The sequence below is a fragment of the Solanum verrucosum genome, unplaced genomic scaffold (genome assembly GCF_900185275.1).
Source record: "Solanum verrucosum unplaced genomic scaffold, falcon-dt-bn FXZP01000038.1, whole genome shotgun sequence".
Classification (NCBI taxonomy): domain Eukaryota; kingdom Viridiplantae; phylum Streptophyta; class Magnoliopsida; order Solanales; family Solanaceae; genus Solanum; species Solanum verrucosum.
The window spans coordinates 5,381,928-5,404,708 of NW_026020564.1; the positions used below are offsets into that span (position 1 = coordinate 5,381,928).

Here is a 22,781-nt window from a genome sequence, read left to right on the forward strand (position 1 = left end):
TGTAACGTGTTGTTCTCTGATTCTGCCACGTATGTCGAGTCACCTGTTAGTGGTACTTTCTCTTTTGTGGGTAAGGTTCCTGTTAAAACAATAAAATTTTAAAATAGATAAAAAAGAAATTAAATTAGTATTGTCTTTTAGATGGAAATTAATCATATTTTAATTGAATCCCCCCAATTTTTAATAAAATATTTGTACTAATCATTTTCGATTTGAATTTGAAATTCCTTTATCTATATTTTAGTTTTTTTTATAATAATTAATTTAACTGTATAAAACATGTTAAATACTTTAATCATATTAAAAATTTATCGTCTTGAAAATGATATTTATCAATCGAGTTAATCACTCCATACTTCTCCTATCTATGATCTTCCTAAATTATCTCATAGGATTGAATCGCTTTTTCCCTGCTCATTTTATTAATAGCACGCTTAAATCTCCTTAATTTTGATACACGTTCTTTTCAAAAATTGAACTCTAAATTTTAAATCAAAAGTTATTTTTATACAAATTTTTGAAATGTAATAAAAATTAAATAGCAACATGAAATAATATTATTTTGGGAAAATTATGCGGATAAGCAAACATATACTAGTTAATTAGCTAATATAACTATAGTTTGAATTAATTACGACTCATAGCTTAATTTTAATTGTAATTACGTCACCTCTCTCCTCTTTTATACATATACAAATACAAATTATGCATATACATATATAATTATATGAAAGATATACAAATACAATTAGTCTCTCTCCACTCTCTGTCGTCTCTCGCTCACATATCTCCTCCCTCTCCCAATCTCGCTCGCCAGATGTATACCAGTTACATATATACAATTATTTGACAAATATAATTCGTCTATCTCCACTCACTCCCCTCTCTTGCTCGTCTCTCTCCTCCCTCTAACATGTAGCTATGAATCGTAATTAACAAACTATAGCTATTAAGTATAATTAAATTATTTTGAGTGGCTATATGCAAAAATTACCCTATTATTTTTATAAATTTATGTAATGACCCAAGAAGTATGATATACAGGCTTAACGAGACTATAGTACTCTTGACTCTTACACAAATAACCACTTTCATGGCCTTCTATTTAAAAGTTGACCCTGTTGAAATTTTAAACAAAGCACTTAAACTGGAGTTTAAAAATTAAAACAATATCTTAATGATTGATTTATTTTTTTAAAACTTGGTTAACTTCTGAAGGCAAAGCCAAATGGAAAATGATTACTTGGTATAAATCAGGAAATTTTATGTAAATATATCATTAGGTTATTTAGTTTACTAATATGATCGTAGTGTATATATATATATATATATATATAATTTGCACATATTTGTAAAATTAGATAGTCCAAATTAAAGACATTAAATTGTAATTTTGCCAATCCCACTTTAGAAGTTAGGAAGTCTAGTAATTGACTTTTTACAATTGCGTCATTATTTATTCTAGATATCTTTGATTTGTGGGTTTCATTTTGATTTGCATCTAATAAAAAGACAAGAGTACAAGCCTATAAGTTTAAACAAAAATATCTTCGGAATATGAGTTTTAAGTAATATATTTTGATTCGTTGTCAATTAATATTTCTATCTCACAAAGTAAAATAAAGTTGACGTACATCTCACTTTTCCATACTTCACTTGTTGAAATATACTACATATATACATATGCTATTGTTGGTACCAGGAAAAACTGGAGATTGGTTAAGAAAGACTATCTACTAAAATTATTACTTATTATAATTTAATTTTTTTTTACTTCCTATTCTATGTTTAATATCCAATTGGAGTTTCGTGTAATATGCATGAATTTGTGTTTTATAAGGTTCATTAAAGAAAAAATTGTTTTTTAACATAATTTTTTTATATTCAAGGCTTAAACTTAAAATCTCTGATTAAAGATAGAAAATTTTTATCATTTCCACCATAGCCTTTGGTGAGATGCATTATTTTATAATCTAAAAGAACTAGAATGAAGTGATTGTGTTGAGTCCAATGTGAGCTATGGGAAGGGAGTTTGTGTATGGGGTAAGAATCATGCCTTAAGAATGGAACAAATAAATTAGACCGTGATACATGGTAAAATCAAGAATAAGAAAGTGTTTTTTACAACCCGGGGAGATTGGGAAGGATCATTCCCAATGCGATGTGAGACGCTTCAATACTTGCCCATATAAAGTTGTCTCGAGATCAGGATTCCTATAGGACCTTTCCTGGGGAAAAGTCACCTTACAATTAAACACACCTTCATAATGACTTGCAGAGAGATCAATAATCAATTATCTCGAGTCTTTCATCAGCCTGCCCCCAATAATTAAGTTTCAGGCAAACCATCACTATGTAGACATGTACATGTGTTACTAGATAATCTTTTCAGTGCTGAATGTGCATTCATTTCACATTGAAGCGACAATTTGACTTTTATGGGCTATAAGAAAAGCCTCTTAGAAGAATAGAAGGTATAAGAAAATCCAAAAAGGTAATACAAGAGCTTTCAATCTAGTTCATGGGAGAAACTCTAAACCTTTTGCTCACTTGTATACTCTTTTTTCTTTTTAATATATATAGATTATACTCGTGTATTTGTTCATCACCTTGATCTTTCATCACAAAGAAAATGAACTTGAATCGACCTTAGAACTTATCTTTAACTCTTTTTTACAAATTTAACTATTAATCAAAATAAGGTTTTTCCCCATAAACATTTTGGATTCTTTTATCGAGTTGAAAAATCTTCACGTCTCATATGCTAGTTTTAGAGATTGAATTAAATAATGCTCATTTTTTTAACATGACATCAGAATCAAACTTATCCCAAATCATTATTTAATCTAATGTTTAGCCTCCATCTTAATATTGTCCACGTTTCGAAATCTATTTTATTTCTTGCAAAATAAAAATTTGATTAGGTCGTCATTTCATACGTACATATTGGCCAACTCTACTCTATTTATCTAGCTCCTTATAATAATTATAATAAAATCTCACTAAAATAACATCATGAAAATTTAAAATTGAATTATTATTTAAATATTTTTTAAAATGTCATTTTTCTTAATACTAACAAACAAAAAGAAATAGCACATCAATAAAAGACATCGACCAATAACCATTTCTTTGGGTATGTAGTGTGAACAAAAAATAAAAAAAAATATAGAGGAGTCTCTTTCAGATAGCTATCCTATCCTTTTTCTTCCATTTCTTTTCTTTCATGATTAACAGTCTGATTGGTTGAATTTCTAAAACTAACTTATATTAAAAAATGCTTTTAAAAAAAAGTATGTTTGGTAAAAAAATTATTTTTGTTTGCGTAATATAAATAAAAACACTATAAGCAACAATTAGTATTTAATCAAGCTTTTAAAAAATATTTTAAGTGTATTTTTTTTAAAAATATTCGTCAAAAAAGTATTTTTAGAAAAAAAACTATATTTTTAATTTCTGAAAAACAACTTCTGCTACTTCTAAACACACTTATTCACCCGAAAACTTGGTTAAACTTCTCACTCTTCAAAAACACACACTTTTTTTAATTAAAAATAAGCTTTAGCCAAATAAGTCATGGTCAATTCTCGTAAAAGTTCAAGATGATAATTAGTGTTGTTTTTAATCATACTCTTATTGAAAAATACTTCTTTTTAATAGTGTTCATTCTCCAAAAACATCTAAATAAGAAATAACTCAGTAAACTATAACTTTTTATTGTATTATTTTTCTTAATAAACATGAAAAAATTAAAATAATACTACTTATTTTGGTACTGAGAAAGTATCAATATAATCTTGTGATAGTTGATTCACGTATTGCTTTGACAACAATGATGTTATCTTATCCTCCTTTTAAAAAAAAAGGAGAGGAATGACCACAAGATGTTGATATTGAGGTGCGTAAGGCAAATGTTTTTTTTTTTTATAAAAAAAAATAGATTTATTTATTTATTTGTATTTAATATATATAATAATATTTATCAAATATTATGCTAAAATTTGATAGGAGTAGTATTAAGAGACTTTTTTTTTCCACCTTAGAAACGTACGCGTGAACAAAAAATATTTTAAATGACCATAAGATAATGATACTTGAGGTTTGGAATCTTCCTCATGAGAATAAGATTTGTTATGAATATGAGAATCAAAAGTTACGCATTGTGATCAATGTAACAGTAAAGTTAATTACAAAATGTTAGTTACAAAAGTTTGTTATAATGTTAGTTAAAGGTAACTCTAGTTAAGTTAGACTAACTAGCTTGTACAGTTAAGATACACTATAAATAGAGTAGTGTAGGCATTATTTGCATTGTATCAGATTATCATTCAATATAGAGAAAAGTTTTTCTTCTTTGATTAAATCCTCTTCTCTGTAATTCTTCATGGTATCAGAGCCATGAATGCTCTCTTGATGTATTCCGCAAATTAGGTTGTTAAACTCTTCTGTTTGCAGTGCACACGAAAGGCTCTCCAACAGAGTCTGCATTGTCTTAGAAGCAATCCTATTTTTTTACTTCGTTTGTTGCTCCTGATTCAGTGAAGATCTTCATCAATGACGATAGGTGAAGGCTCCAATCCTGACACTCTTACTCCTTCAGCTGGTGGTAGAGAAGTCATAGTTGATTCACATCATCTTTTGTTTCTTCAAGCTTGTGACACTCCAGATAGTTCACTGGTCTCTACTCAATTAACTGGATCTGAAAACTATTCTTTGTGGAGTAGGTCTATGAAGATAGGTCTGCTACGCAAAGGTAAAATAGGATTTGTGGATGGATCTAGTTCTAAAGATAAGTTCCAAGCTTCCTTCCATAACTATGGGAGAAATGCAATGCAATTGTCCTTTCATGGATCATGATTTCTGTTAGTCGAGAACTTCTCAGTGGGATAGTTTATGCTAATAGTGCTCAGCAAGTTTGGAATGATCTGAATGAAAGGTTTGATAAGGTTGATGGATCACATATATTCTATCTACATAAGGAGATTGCTACACTCACTCAAGGAATATTGTCTGTTTCCATCTATTTCTCCAGGCTTAAAGAGCTTTGGATGGAGTTTGATTCTCTCATGCCTTGTCTTGGGTGTGACTGTGCAGTTTCAAAGACTTATGCAATTCATTTTGAGTATCAAAGGCTTATGCAGTTTCTCCTAGGTCTTAATGAGTTTTACAACCAATGTAGAAGCTAAATTATGATGATGGATCCTGTTCTACTCACTAGTGATTGCAGAAGAGAGTCAGAGGATCCTTGGTAAGACAAATTCTATTAGTGAGATGCCTTCTAACCATGGATCTATGCAGGAGGCTCTAGCCATCTTTAGTGGTAGTAATCATACCTACTTAGGCTCCAGAGGATCGGGATTTGGTGGTCTTGGTACTACTGGATCTACTTCCAGACCTAAGAAGCCATCTAACAGTCACTTGTTTTGTGATTACTGTAATTGGAAAGGTCACACAAGGGATCACTGCTACAAACTTCATGGTTATCCATTTGACTGGAGAGGTAAGAAGAATATCAGTCCTGGTTCAACTAATACAACTAGTTTTGCCGCTGCTAGTTTTGGTCCTAGTAGCCTCTCAGGCAGATCTCCATCAAGTGTTAGCAATACTGGTGTCTCTCATGCATTTATGACTAACATGCAGCATCAACAGTTTCAACCTCCTGCAACTTCACAGCCACAACATCCTCATTTCTCCCACCAGCAGTACATACAGATCCTACAACTGCTAGATCAGGGAAATGGGAAGACTACCACTGATGCTCTTGCGTTTATCTCAGGTATATCAGGTTTGTTTCCTACTTCCAAGTGGATAGTTGATTCAGGAGCTTCCAAACATATGGTTCATAGTCTGCATATGCTCAATCACTATAATACCTTATCTGAGTCTCAAGAAAGAAAGGTGTATCTTCCTACTGGCAATCTTGCGCCAGTTAGTCATATTGGCTCATCTCAGATCTTAGGAGGGGCTGAGATCACTAATGTGCTTCATGTTCCTGCTTTTCAATACAACTTATTATATGTTCCTAGACTAACAAAGGAGTTGAAATGCAGTGTTATGTTTTATCCTAATTTCTGTATTTTCCAGGACCTCTCCAATGGGAAAGTAAGGGGGATTGGCAAGTTGGAGAATGACATGTATGTGATTACTGCTGACTGTCATTTGCATTCTCAAGGAGCAGAATTGAGTTCACCTAAAGATCAAGCTAATGCAGTTTCTAAGTCTTGTCATGTACCTTCTTTACATTCATCTAGAATTAGTCTATTCTTGTGGCATAAACGCCTAGGTCATGTACTTTTTAATACTCTTAGACAATTTAGTTCTTTGCAACAGTTGCATTCTACTACTGATGCACCTTGTACTGTATGCCCTTTAGCTAAACAATCAAAACTATCTTTTCCTTTAAGTGCTACTTCTACTACTGCTTGCTTTCAACTTTTACATGCTGATGTATGGGGTCCCTATAGAGTTCCAACTCATGATAATAAAAGGTATTTTTTTAACTTTAGTAAATGACTACTCAAGGTATACCAGGATAGTATTGCTTTCCTCCAAATCTGAGGTCATAGTTGCACTCAGAAAGTTCCTTATTATGGTTGTGAATGTTTTCTCTTCCTTAGTCAAAATATAAAGGACAGATAATGGTTGTGAGCTATTTAATTCCCAGATGATTGTTCTCATGGAGTCTCTAGGTATTTTACACCAAAGTTCATGCATATATACCCCTCAACAAAATGGGGTTGTTGAAAGGAAATATAGGCATATACTTGATGTTGCTATAGCCTTGAGGTTTCAATCTAGCATGCCTCTTAAATTATGGGGTGAGTATGCTCTTACTAGTGTCTATTTGATCAACATATTGCCTTCATCTGTTTACACAACAAGACACCTTATGGGTTGCTTCATCTTAAATTTCTTTCTCTTGATCATCTTCGAGTCTTTGGGTCTTGCTTTTGGATCTGAAGTCAGAAAGGTTGACAAGTTTGCTCCAATAGATTTCCCTACTGTGTTCTTGGGGTATTCTACATTACAAAAGGGGTACAAATTGTTTTCTCTTCATACTCAAGAGTTCTTAGTGTCCAGAGATGTAGTTTTCAAAGAGGGCATATTTCCCTTTACTCAAACCACTTCTTCATGTCCTCCTTTGTTTCTTGTCTTTCAGTTTACAGAGTCATTTACTAAGTCCACTCTAGTTCCTCCCATTGCTACTCCTCTTTCTTCTCCTTGTCCAGCTTCTATAGTATCTGACTCTCTCTTTTCTCCTGCCTCTGCATCTGATATGTCTGCAACTGTTCCCTTAAGAAGATCCTCTAGAAATCCCAAACCTCCAATTTAGCTTCATGACTATGTTACTACTCAGCCTAAGTCCACTTGTCTTTACCCTTTATCCAATCATGTCAGCTATCACCATCTGTCTCCACCTTATGGCTTAGCCTTAGCTGCATATTCCAGCATCCCTGAGCCTAAGTCTTTCCATGAGGTTGCTCTCAATCCTTTGTTGGTCGTAGCTATGCAGGCTGAGATCAAAGCCTTGGAAAAGAATCATACCTGGTCTATCACTGATCTTCCTCCTGATAAATATCCAATTAGCTGTAAATGGGTGTTTAAGGTGAAATATCTTGCATCTAGTGTTGTTGAAATATACAAGGCCAGACTTGTTGCAAAGGGGTTCAATCAGAAAGAAGGCTTGGATTATTTTGAAACTTTCTCCCATGTTGCTAAGATGGTTATTGTGAGGTCTGTTCTAGCTGTGGCCTCTGCTAAACAATGGCTTGTGTTCCAAATGGATGTTTATAATGCATTTCTCCAAGGTGACCTGTTTGAGGCAGTGTATATGGTGGCTCTTCCAGGCTTTTGCAGACATGGGGAGTCTGGTAAAGTCTGCAAATTACATAAGTCACTATATGGTTTAAAGCAGGCACCTAGGCAATGAAATCTTAAACTAACAGAGGCATTACTTCAGTTGGGGTTTGTTCAAAGCCACTATGACTATTCTCCATTTACCAGAAGTGAAAATAAAGAGTTTATAATAATTCTTGTTTATGTTGATGACCTTCTGATAGCTGGAAGCTGCAAGAAGCTAATTGATAGGACCAGGAATGATCTGAAACCTACCTAGGAGATCTAATTGAAGTTTTTCCTTGGAATTGAATTCGCTAGATCAAAAGAAGGATTTGTTATGAGCCAACGCAAGTATGCCTTGGAACTTGTCTCAGAAATGGGTCTAAGTGGTGCCAAGCCAGTCAACACTCCATTGGATCCAAACCTCAGACTAACCTCTATTGAATATAACTCATGTGTACAAGAGGCAAACACTACATCAAGTGACAAACCTTTGGAAGATATTGATAGATATCAAAGGCTTGTAGGGAGACTGTTGTATCTAACTATGACCATGGTGGATATCTCATTTGCAGTACAAGTTCTAAGTCAATATATGCATACACCTAAAGAGTCTCATATGGAAGTTGCACTTAGAGTAGTCAAATACATCAAGTCAGCTCCAGGCTTTGGTTTGTTTATGCCCTCACAAGATTCTAATCAATTGATTGTTTACTGTGACTCTGATTGTAGTACTTGCTTACAAACGAGAAGATCTGTGACTAGATACTTGGTGAAGTTTGGAAATGCTCTTGTATCTTGGAAGGCAAAGAAGCAAGAAACAGTTGCTTGAAGTTCTGCAGAAGCTGAGTTTAGGAGTATGGCATCTGCAGTAGCTGAAATCACTTGGCTCATTGGCTCATACAGTGAACTAGGAGTAACCATCAAGCAACCAGTTGATCTATTTTGTGACAGCAAGGCTGCAATTCAGATTGCAGCCAGCCCTATCTTTCATGAGCGAACTAAGCATTTTGATATTGATTGTTATTTTGTTAAAGAGAAACTGCTTAAAAAAATGATTCAGATACACACTACCAAAAAACTGCTCCAAAAAGCGACGCCTTTTGCCACACTGTCCGTCACTTTTTAATAAAAATAATTATTTTTAAAATTATTTTCCAAAAAGTGACGGACGGCATCTCTTAGTCCGTCGCTTTTTTTGCGGATTTTTGTGCTAAATATATATATAATTAATAATTATTTATTTAATATATATAGAGACGTCGTCCATCGCTTTTTATTAAAAATAATTATATATAAATTAAAAATAACCACGTTGTCCGTCATTTTAAATTTATTTTATTTTATTAATTAGTTTTTAAAAAAACGACGGACGACATCTCTTAGTCCGTCGCTTTTTGGTCAAAATATCTAGTCAACTATTTTAAAAAGCGACGGACAGTGTCTCTTAGTCCGTCGCTTTTTGGTCAAAATATTGGTCAACTATATTTAAAAAAAGCGACGGACTTAGAGACGCTGTCCGTCGCTTTTTATTAAATATCTAAAAGACATATTGTCATTTTCTTATTTTCCTCTCTCTTCACTCTTATTCTCTCACTTCTCTCTCTCTATATATATATATCGATCTATACCTCCCCATATCCGTTGTCGTCGCCGCCCTTCCCCATCGCCGTCCTCTCCCAGTGCTGCCTTTCCCCGTCGCCGGTCGCCGTCGCTGCAGGTAGGGTTAGATTTTAGTTTTTTTTTTCAATTCTAGTGATTATAATTGATTGTTTGTTAGTATATTATTGTTTTTATTTGTTGGGTTGTGTTATTCAATTGTTGATTTGATTTGATTATTGTTAGTCAGGTATAGATAATTGAAGATTTTTATTTTAGGGTTTTTAAAAAAAAAAATGGGCATTTTTAAATTGGGCATTGTTAGTTAGTGAAGAATTAGCATTTTTATATTTTAGGACTAGTTTAAACTTGAGAATATGTAATTTGAGGTTGAATTGGGATTTTTTTGGATTTGATTCTAGGACTAGTTAGTAAAGTGTTAATAATTTGAACTTAGAAATTAGTAATTAAAGTGTTATGAATAGATGATGAATGTTTGAATGTCATGAATTTAGATGATGAATATTTGAATGTCATAAACTTAGAACTTGAACTTGAACTTGAACTTAGAATTTGAACTTGAACTTAGAACTTGAACTTGAAATTAGAGCTTGAAACTTGAATTTAGAACTTGAAGTTGAACTTAGAATTTGAACGTGAACTTAGAACTAGAACTTGAAATTAAAACTTGAACTTGAACTTGAACTTGAACTTAGAATTTGAAGTTAAACTTAGAACTTGAACTTGAAATTAGAACTTGAACTTGAAGTTAGAACTTGAACTTGAACTTGAACTTAGAACTTGAACTTGAACTTGAACTTAGAACTTGAACTTGAACTTGAACTTAGAATTTGAACTTGAACTTGAAATTAGAACTTGAACTTGAATTTAGAACTTGAACTTGAACTTAGAATTTGAAGTTGAACTTAGAATTTGAACGTGAACTTAGAACTTGAACGTGAACTTGAAATTAGAACTTAAACTTGAACTTGAACTTAGAATTTGAAGTTAAACTTAGAACTTGAACTTAGAACTTGAACTTGAACTTAGAACTTGAACTTGAACTTAGAATTTGAACTTGAACTTAGAACTTGAACTTGAAATTAGAACTTGAACTTGAACTTGAACTTAGAACTTAGAACTTGAACTTGAACTTAGAACTTAGAATTTAGAATTTGAACTTGAACTTGAACTTGAACTTGAACTTAGAACTTGAACTTGAAATTAGAACTTGAACTTGAATTTAGAACTTGAAGTTGAACTTTGAAGTTGAACTTTGAATTTGAACGTGAACTTAGAACTTGAACTTGAAATTAGAACTTGAACTTAGAATTTGAAGTTAAACTTAGAACTTGAACTTGAAATTAGAACTTGAACTTGAACTTGAACTTAGAATTTGAAGTTAAACTTAGAACTTGAACTTGAACTTAGAATTTGAAGTTAAACTTAGAACTTGAACTTGAAATTAGAACTTGAACTTAGAACTTGAACTTAGAACTTGAACTTGAACTTGAACTTGAACTTAGAATTTGAACTTGAACTTAAAATTAGAACTTGAACTTGAACTTAGAACTTGAACTTGAACTTAGAACTTGAACTTGAACTTGAAATTAGAACTTGAACTTGAATTTAGAACTTGAACTTGAACTTAGAATTTGAACTTGAACTTAGAACTTGAACTTGAAATTAGAACTTGAACTTGAACTTAGAACTTGAACTTGAAATTAGAATTTGAACTTGAACTAAGAACTTGAACTTGAAATTAGAATTAGAACTTGAACTTAGAACTTGAACTTGAAATTAGAACTTGAACTTGGAACTAATTAGCTTGAATATATAACTAATTAAGTTTAGAAATAGATATGAACTTAAATTGAAAACTTGAACTTATTAAAACTTGAATATATATATATATAACTAATATTCTTGGATTTGAAGTTTATATTTAACTAATTTTAGAACTTTTCGTGCTAGGCAACTGAGGAAGCTCAACATTTAAAAAAGTTGATACAAGACTATATTGCTTCTTTCATCAAAGTAGGAGATAAGGTTGGTGCTTCTAAATTTCTAAAGTTCAAGTACAATTGTTTTCAATAATGTGTTTGTGTCCATCTAGTATTCTGGCTTTAATTTTGTGATAATTTTTTTGTGTTCATCGATTGTTTGTTAAGCACAAGTACCAACACTAGTTGATCCTATTGATGACAAAATTGATTTTCTTGCAAGATCGATTTGTGTCCATCTAGTGTTGACACTTAGCTTTAAATTTAGAAATAATATATTTGTTAAGCATAAGTACCAACACTAGTTGATCCTATTGATGACAAAATTGATTTTCTTGCAAGATCGATTTGAGTCTATCTAGTGTTGACACTTAGCTTTAAAGTTAGAAATAATATATTTGTTAAGCATAAGTACCAACACTAGTTGATTTATTGATGACAAAATTGGTGGATTGCAAGATCGATTTGTGTCCATTTAGTGTTGACACTTAGCTTTAAATTTAGAAATAATATATTTGTTAAGCATAAGTACCAACACTAGTTGATCTTATTGATGACAAAATTGGTGGATTGCAAGATCGATTTGTGTCCATTTAGTGTTGACACTTAGCTTTAAATTTAGAAATAATATATTTGTTAAGAATAAGTACCAACACTAGTTGATCCTATTGATGACAAAATTGATTTTCTTGCAAGATCGATTTGTGTCCATCTAGTGTTGACCCTTGGCTTTAAATTTAGAAATAATATATTTGTTAAGCATAAGTACCAACACTAGTTGATCCTATTGATGACAAAATTGATTTTCTTGCAAGATCGATTTGTGTCCATCTAGTGTTGACACTTAGCTTTAAATTTAGAAATAATATATTTGTTAAGCATAAGTATCAACACTAGTTGATCCTATTGATGACAAAATTGGTGGATTGCAAGATCGATTTGTGTCCATCTAGTGTTGACACTTAGCTTTAAATTTAGAAATAATATATTTGTTAAGAATAAGTACCAACACTAGTTGATCCTATTGATGACAAAATTGATTTTCTTGCAAGATCGATTTGTGTCCATCTAGTGTTGACCCTTGGCTTTAAATTTAGAAATAATATATTTGTTAAGCATAAGTACCAACACTAGTTGATCCTATTGATGACAAAATTGATTTTCTTGCAAGATCGATTTATGTCCATCTAGTGTTGACACTTAGCTTTAAATTTAGAAATAATATATTTGTTAAGCATAAGTACCAACACTAGTTGATCCTATTGATGACAAAATTGATTTTCTTGCAAGATCGATTTGAGTCTATCTAGTGTTGACACTTAGCTTTAAAGTTAGAAATAATATATTTGTTAAGCATAAGTACCAACACTAGTTGATTTATTGATGACAAAATTGGTGGATTGCAAGATCGATTTGTGTCCATTTAGTGTTGACACTTAGCTTTAAATTTAGAAATAATATATTTGTTAAGCATAAGTACCAACACTAGTTGATCCAATTGATGACAAAATTGGTGGATTTAGTTAAAGTTCTTATGTTGTTTAAATAAGTTAAAATAAATAATGTGATTTAGTTAATTGGTGGATTTAGTAGTTTGAATTAAGTCAATACTAAACTAGTTAAAGTTATAAAGTTGTTTAAATAAGTTAAATTAAATAATGTGGTTTTGTTGATGGATTTAGTTGTTGGAATTAAGTCAAAACTAAACTAGTTAAAGTTAAAAAGTTGTTAAGTTGTTTAAATAAGTTAAAATAAATAATGTGGTTTAGTTGGTGGATTTAGTTGTTGTATTAAGTCAAAACTAAACTAGTTAAAGTTGTTTAAATAAGTTAACATAAATAATGTGGTTTTGTTGATGAATTTAGTTGTTGGAATTAAGTCAAAACTAAACTAGTTCAAGTTAAAAAGTTGTTGAGTTGTTTAAATAAGTTAAAATAAATAATGTGGTTTTGTCAATACTAAACTAGTTTTAGGACTACTACTAGTAAAATTATTATTAAATTTTATTTATAATATAATTGGATATCTATATTTTTGTAGATGGATCATCGTTTGTGGATGTATAATATGCATTATGAAACTGGTGATGGTTTGAAACCTGAGTTTATTGACGGTATTAGAAATTTTATTGAACATACGACTCCAGTCAGGCTTAGAAGGTATTGGATCGTCACGTCAAGCCGAGGTACTTGACGGTGTTCAGATTGCTGCTATGTTGGATCAAATAGCTAAACTTACAGCGGCACTAGCAAAGTCGGAGCGGAGAAGAGTAGCTGAACAAGAAAGCATGAGTGAGACCGTTTAGCAAATCAAAGAACAAGTGATGAACCTCGCTCGTCGACCTACTACTTCCGCTCCCGATGACACCGACGAGATGATTATGTAGATCTCACTCCCTAGTTTAGATCTCTGGACATTTATGAACTTTTTGAAAATTTTAAACGAATTTTAAAAGACTTTATAAGTCTTTAATTTATGATTTAGATACTTTTGAATGTTATTTTAAGTTTGTTGTTTTATGTTTTGTTTAGATTGTTTATAATTGTGTGTGTTTGATTGGGTTGAATATTGTAGAATTGAATTGAATTGCATTTGCAGGTGGGCAGCAGAAACTGTCAGTTTCTGCTGTCAAAAATATTGCAGAAAAAGCGACGGACAGCGTGGTTTTGTCCGTCGCTTTTCTGGGTTTTTAAAAATAAAATTTCCAGAAAAGCGACGGACAGTGTCCTTTTGTCCGTCGCTTTTTTGAGATTTTCAAAAATAAAATTTCTAGAAAAGCGACGGACTGCGTCGGTTTTTAGAAATAAAAATAAATAAAATTAAAATAAAGCGACGGAGTCCGTCGCTTTTTTAAAAAAAATTCAAAAAAAAAATAGTAAAAATGCGACGTTGTCCGTCGCTTTTTAGCGACGCAGTCTGTCACTTTTTGAAAAGCGTCGAGCTAAAAAGCGATAAAGGTGACTACGTCGCTTTTGACCAAAAAAGCGACAAAGGTGACTGCGTCGCTTTTGACCAAAAAAGCGACGTAGTCCGTCGCTTTTGGCCGTCGTATTTTGACAATTTTTTAGTAGTGACATCTTGCATCCACAATAGATCAGTTGGCAGATCTGCTCACAAAATGTTTATGGAAAGCTCCACACTTACATCTTATGTCCAAGTTGGGCATGAAAGACATTTTTCAGCCATTAGCTTGAGGAGGGGTGTTATGAATATGAGAATCAAAAGTTACGTATTGTGATCAATGTAACAGTAAAGTTAGTTACAAAATGTTAGTTACAAAAGTTTGTTATAATGTTAGTTAAAGGTAACTCTAGTTAAGTTAGACTAACTAGCTTGTAGTAAGATACACTATAAATAGAGTAGTGTTAGGCATTATTTGCATTGTATCAGATTATCATTCAATACAGAGAAAAGTTCTTCTTCTTTGATTGAATCCTCTACTCTGTAATTCTTCAATTTAACGCGAAAAATTCGAATTTATGATATTTTTTAAATTTAATTTTTGATAAATTATTTATATATTAAGTAAACTCATAACAACATATACATAATTTACATTAAAATTACCAAATTTTAATGCCGTTTAATTTCAAAATATGAAGTCTTCGTACAAATAGAATATAGATTGTCCATACATACGTCTTGGTTGTGGAATACAAAATAGTGAAATCAACACATAATTATAAAATGTAAAATATTAATGCTACTTTATTAGTTGCTTCAAAGGTACGTAACTCTGTAATCTGTATGTATGTTTTAAAAAAATTTAAATTAAATAAGTACAATTAATAAATTCTGAGTACATATAATAAATCAAATGAACTATGATAGAAATTAGAAGCTCAAATATAAATTTATATAGTTTAAATATTGAATCGATCTCTGAAAATTATAATATGATTATCTTCTTTATTCCACTATTTTTAAGTGATGCTCTGAGACGGGAAGAAGACGGTTGAGGTGGATTCAGAATATTAAATTTTTGATTTTTGATCTTAAATAGAAAGTTATTAAGAGTATGAATTAAGGTAGAAATTTAGTAAGGAGTTGAGTGTTGTTTCGCTTATAATTATTTCATACTGATAGTTATAATATTGCTCTTATAATGTATTGCCATTTGTTATTATTTATTGTTTCTTATACTCGGATTATAGTCTTATTTTATTCTAGTTATTATTTCTTTTAAGAAAGAATGATTTGTCATGTCCATTAGTTTTTTGTCATTATTTTTTCGTTTCAATTATTTTATTTTATTTTTAGCCGGAGGTCTATTAGAAACAACTTATTTGCCTTCTAAGGTAGTGGTGATGGTGGGAAGGTAAGATCCACGCATGCACTGTCCTCTTTAAATCACACTCGTGAAATTATACTAGGTATTTTGTTGTACGTTGTTGTTAGGTTTTCTGAATCACAACTTTTTTTTTGTTTGCTTATTAGATTAAGGAAAAAATATTTATACACATTAAATGACATTTTTAATATACATTTAGAATTTGAGTAGAAGCGAATTTCAAATTTAAATTTTATGGTTTCAATCTTTTAGGTTTTTAGCATTGAATTTAATATATTTTTAAAGTTATAAATTCTCATTTTGGATATATTTACTATTCTTATCGATGAAAAGAATATGAATAAGTTTGAACGTTCTCCTAGAATTAGTTACATAGAATGATGAAAAGAAAAGAATAATCTCACAAAAAAAAATTATTATATTTTATTGTTTTTGTGTTTTTTTCCATAAAAATTGAGAAACAGAAAAGCCAAAATAAGAGGTAGAATTACAATGTGTGACTAAATTTTTGTGAGATTATTCTTTTCAATTAGTTATATACTTCCACTTGTGTACTATTCTTTTCCCCACGAGTTACATCCCCTAAAATAAATATAAATACTATATAGAAGGATAGATGAAATATACTTGTAATTTTTTTCCAAAAAAAAAGTCTTGTTATTTTTGGCCCTCACAATAATTAGTCTCATTGTCTTCTTCATCAACATCTCATTAATTATATCAACATCTTTCGACTAAAAACACATCACATCAATATATTAATAAGAGTCGTAACAGAGTGAATATGATTTCTTCATTCTTAATTAAAAGTTTAGAGTTTGAAGTTTGAATATGAAAAGCAAAAATTATTAGAAAGTGATTTTCTAGAAAATGAGTCCTACGACTCATGAGATATAAATTCATGTTAATTAAAATTTTAAAATAAATAATATATATATATTACATCAAATTACTTTGACCTTGAGAGATTCCAAAATCAACCAATGAACAAAGTTGAATTGACTTGATATATTTTAAACACCACCAAATTTATGAGTAAAGAAAATGACTAAATAGTTAAGGTAAACACCTGTTGTTTGTTTGTTATATATAGTTTTATAGTGTATTATATTATATTATTTGTATTACTTTGATAAATATAATATTTTAATAAATTTTATTATTTTCATCGTTATATAATATCATATGTCGATAATTTAAAGGATAAATTTATATAATACTATGAAGAAATAAGGTTACATGCAAACGCGGAGCTAGGTTGGGGGTTCATGGGTTCGGATAAACTTAGTGGCTTTTCATAGATTTTCTGTATTTATATTAGAAAATTAAATAAATATATATGTATATTAACTCGTGAACCCTTAACAATACTGATTGATAGCTTAGTGGTAATGAAGGGGTAGTGGAAATAGTTTCCACGCTAGAGTTGTAGGTTCGAATACTAAATTTATAACTCCCAAACTCCTAATCTTAGCTCCACCTCTGGTTACATGGTAAAATTACCGTTAAAAGAAAAGAAGGAAAATGTCACGACCCAACCCACCGGACCATGCAGACACCTACTCTAAACACCTAGATAGAAGAACCTTCAACCCCCAAACCGATTAAGACATGCGGAAAATAATCAAAACATAATCTAACACCCTATAATTATAATGAAAAACCCTTAACTTGATTTAAAACCTTAGTTATTTAAAAAGAAATTACCCAACTCTTTTTAAAAATTAGTTTAAACAGGTACACAAGCTATTATGATGATACAATGTATAAAGGAATAAGCAGTTACCACCAAGATTTTCTTTTGTTTGCCAATTCTTTAGTAGACCAAATATTAGAATTAAAAGACCGTTTTTTCTTCACCTAGGGAAAAAAAGGGGGAAAAATAGGAGATTGGTCAATTTATTATACTTTTTTCGTTTTTGTTTGATCTATTTCTTTTAGTCCATTTCAATAAAATATTTTTTTGCATCTAAATAGTTTTTCATTTCAGTTTTTTACGTGATATATTTAAGTCACAAAGTTATTTGGTATATTTATCATATCTTTTATTTACGATCACATAATTATTATTTTTAAAATTTTTTTTATGTCAAATGAAAATATGTCGAATAAATTAAAATGAATGAATGAAGTATATAATACTTGCTCTACTTGATTGACTTATTTCTTTGTCAAAAAAGGAGAGAAAATGACCATATAAGATGTTGATACTTGAGGTTTGAAATCTTCCTCATGAGAATAAGATTTATTTAACGCGGAAACTTTGAATTTTAATAACGCTTTAAAATATAAAATATTTGTTATCCTTTAGGGTGATCTGGTGATTTGGACTTGGTGGTATACCAACACTTAAATTAGTACAAATAGAATATATATTGTCCATAGGTCTTGGTGGTGGAATACCAACACTTAAATTAACACATAATTACACATAAAACGTAAAATATTAATGCTACTTTATTATTTGCTTCAAAGGTTCGTAACTCTGTAATATATATATATATGTTAAAAAAAATCTATTATGAATGTTAAAAAAAGTCTAAATTAAATAAGTACAAACAATAAATTTTGAATATTAAATCGTTAATAGTTGCATCATGTTTATCGATTTTGTGTTTTTTCATAAAAAAAATTGAGAGCAAGAGAAGGGAAAATAAGAGATGAAATTACAAGGCGTGTCTTTTCAATTAATTAAATACTTCCCACTTGTATACTATTATTTTCCCAACGAGTAACATTCCCTAATAGAAATATTACTCTATTATAGAAAAGTCTAGGAATGACTATCAATGTTCCAATAAGATCACTACTAATGTCCAATATATTTATAAAATATATAAGTGGGCCTCACTACCTTCCACTTAAATACTACATATTATATATTATTAATTACTATACTATAAATCACTACTAATATCCAATATATTTATCAAACTATATAAGTGGGCCCCACTACCTTCCACTTAAATACTACATATTATATATTAATTACTATACTATAAATGACTTAAATACTCCATATTATCTATAACAATAATTAACAATTATTTGACACTTTAAATTCTATCAATGCCATATAAATTAGGATAAAAAACCTAACATATAATATTTAAATATATTTAAAGATAATATAAGTAATACTATACATTACAATAATTAACAACTTAATTATTTAAAACTTATATAAAAAATTTAATTGACTCTCTAAATTCTATTGGTACCACATAAAATGGATTATATAATAAACATATATTGTTTGAAATTGACGAAAAAGAAACAATAAATTACAATAATTAATAAAAAAAAATAGTACACTCCAAAAAATCTATCAATTAACAATATATATTGTTTGAAATTGACAAAAAAGAAACTATAAATTACAATAATTAACAAAATAAATCTCTCGACTCCAACAAATCTATCAATTAATGCTACATAAATTGGGACATGGCAAATAACATATATTATTAAAAAATTAGGTTCAAAATGTACTAAAAAATACAATAATTAACAACTTAATATATTAAAGAGACATATAAAAAAGGGTTAATATTTGAAATTCTGCATCTGCCACATAAATTAGAACAAAGAGAGTAATAAATATTATTTTCAAAATTATGTTAAAAAAACGTACTACAAATCACAATAGCTAATAATTTAAAATATTTTTAAAATCATATAAAAATTTCAATAACTTCTGAAATTCCATAATATGACATAAATTTTAAAAAAAGTGTTATAAATCATAATAAATAGTACAATATTTAAACTACTTTAAAAGCATTATAAATTGTAATAAATAATACAACAATTTAAATTACTTAAAATTTAACGGCTTAATTTTTTAAAAAAAATGTATTAAAATTTTGGTTAATTGTCAAAACTTTACATGTGCCACATAAATTGGGACATGGACAGTCACACATATTTTTTAAAAAAATTACATTAAAAGTATTCTATCAATTAACAATATATATTGTTTGAAATTGACGAAAAAGAAACTATAAATTACAATAATTAACAAAATAAATCTCTCGACTCCAATAAATCTATCAATTAATGCCACATAAATTGGGACATGGCAAATAACATATATATATTATTTAAAATTTAGGTTCAAAATGTACTATAAAATACAATAATTAACAACTTAATATATTAAAGAGACATATAAAAAATGGTTAATATTTGAAATTCTGCTTGTGCCACATAAATTAGAACAAACAGAGTAATAAATATTATTTTCAAAATTATGTAAAAAAAAAAGTACTACAAATCACAATAGCTAACAATTTAATTTAAAAGCATATAAAAATTTCAATAACTTGTCAAATTCCATAATATAACACTTAAATACTACATATTATATATTAATTACTATACTATAAATGACTTAAATACTCCATATTATCTATTACAATAATTAACAATTATTTGACACTTTAAATTCTATCAATGCCATATAAATTAGGATAAAAAACCTAACATATAATATTTAAATGTATTTAAAAATAATATAAGTAATACTATACATTACAATAATTAACAACTTAATTATTTAAAACTTATATAAAAAATTTAATTGACTCTCTAAATTCTATTGGTACCACATAAAATGGATTATATGATAACCATATATTGTTTGAAATTGAAGAAAAAGAAACAATAAATTACAATAATTAATAAAAAAAATAGTCGACGAAATTGACGAAAAACAAATTATAAATTACAATAATTAACAAAATAAATCTCTCGACTCCAACAAATCTATCAATTAATGCTACATAAATTGGGACATGGCAAATAACATATATTATTAAAAAATTAGGTTCAAAATGTACTATAAAATACAATAATTAACAACTTAATATATTAAAGAGACATATAAAAAAGGGTTAATATTTGAAAATCTGCATCTGCCACATAAATTAGAACAAATAGAGTAATAAATATTATTTTCTAAATTATGTTTAAAAAAAAGTACTACAAATCACAATAGCTAACAGTTTAAAATATTTTTAAAAGCATATAAAAATTTCAATAACTTCTCAAATTCCATAATATGACATAAATTAATAAAAAAGTGTTATAAATCATAATAAATAGTACAATATTTCAACTACTTTAAAAGTATTATAAATTGTAATAAATAATACAACAATTTAAATTACTTAAAATTTAACGACTTAAAAATATTTTTTTAAATGTATTAAATTTTTGGTTAATTGTCAAAACTTTACATGTGCCGCATAAATTGGGACATGGAGAGTCACACATATTTTTTTAAAAAAATTACATTAAAAGTATTCTATCAATTAACAACATATATTGTTTGAAATTGACGGAAAAAAACTATAAATTACAATAATTAACAAAATAAATCTCTCGACTCCAACAAATCTATCAATTAATGCCACATAAATTGGGACATGGCAAATAACATATATTATTAAAAAATTAGGTTCAAAATGTACTATAAAATACAATAATTAACAACTTAATATATTAAAGAGACATATAAAAAATGGTTAATATTTGATATTCTGCGTGTGCCACATAAATTAGAACAAACAGAGTAATAAATATTATTTTCAAAATTATGTTAAAAAAAAAGTACTACAAATCACAATAGCTAAAAATTTAAAATATTTTTAAAATCATATAAAAATTTCAATAACTTCTCAAATTCCATAATATGACATAAATTAAAATAAAAAAATAATATATATTGGGCCCCGTGCTGGCACGGATCCTATATCTAGTATAAAAGAAGGATCGATGAAATATACTTGTAAAAACTTTTCCACAAAAAAAGGGTTTGTTATTTTTGGCCCTCACAATTAGTCTCATTGTGTTTATCAACAGCACTATCTTTGAACCCAAAAAAAAAGCACATCACATCAATATATATATACTACTAATATAAGTCGTAATTCAGTCAATATGATCTTTTTATTTTTAATTAAAAAATTTGAGTTTGAAGCTTAAGTATAAAAAATAAAAATTGTTAGAAACTGCGTGCTTTCCTAATAAATGAGTCTACGAGATTCATGAGACACAAGTTCAAATTTGGTGGAGTTTTGGAGCACATTTTAAAAAAGAGATACTGATTAGTCAATTTTTTTTATTGGTACTTGTTAATTTGTTATAGCATAAGGTTCTTTAAAATTTATAGCGCTCTCTTTTTAGTCAATTATATAACAATAAATAATAAAGTAAAAAAAGTAAAAAATATCAACTATACAAATTAACGAATAAATATTATATTGAAATGATAAGTATTGTTTATTTGAACATTTTGGATATAAAATTATCTTTATAAAAAAAAAACATCATGCAAATTTAAATTTAATCACCTCTTATGCGAATATATTAAACCATGCAAAAAGGAAATATAATCACTAGCAACAGTGTTGTTGACCAAACATTCAAGAGAATCTGCTACTTTTGTTCCTGTCATATTCATTACGTAGTTTGAATTTTAAAAATTAATTTGTTTAAAATTTTAATCACTTATTTTCCATTTTTTTTACTTGTTATTTATTTTTAAAATGAATTTTCATTTTTATTTGTTATTTTTGACATATTAAGAGAAGACAATTATTCTTCTCATATTTTACCTTTAGCATTAAATACTACTCGTATTCTCCAAACCATTCTTGAAAACCTAATAAAACATCAATTAATAGGCATAGTATGATAATAAAATTTTTTAATGAGTTTGTAAAGTCAAACAATGAAAAGTAAAATGAAGGGAGGGAGTATTTGAATATTGTATTTGTCTTTAAGACTTTGAAAATAATTAATATAATTTTAAAAATTTATACATGAAAGGTATTATAAGTTATAAAGTTTAACAAAATTTAAAATATTTAAAAGACATATGAATAAATTATAATTAATTTTTATTATTTGACTCTCGAAATTCGAATTATTATTAGAGGAACTTTCGCAAATAGCCACTATAATAAACTTAATTATGCTCATAGCTATAGTTTGCATATTTACGGGCTGTAGCTACAGTTTAAGCTGTCTCGTTTGCATAATTC

The 22,781-nt window shown here is 28.9% G+C and overlaps 1 protein-coding gene across 1 annotated transcript; it reads left to right on the plus strand.

Annotated features, from left to right (window-relative positions):
• The first annotated feature begins 8,215 nt into the window (after positions 1 to 8,215).
• On the plus strand, positions 8,216 to 8,671 carry LOC125810359 (uncharacterized mitochondrial protein AtMg00810-like). Its single transcript, XM_049489859.1, has one exon. The coding sequence runs from the start codon at positions 8,216 to 8,218 to the stop codon at positions 8,669 to 8,671; it is 456 nt and encodes a 151-aa protein (XP_049345816.1).
• Positions 8,672 to 22,781: the final 14,110 nt, after the last annotated feature.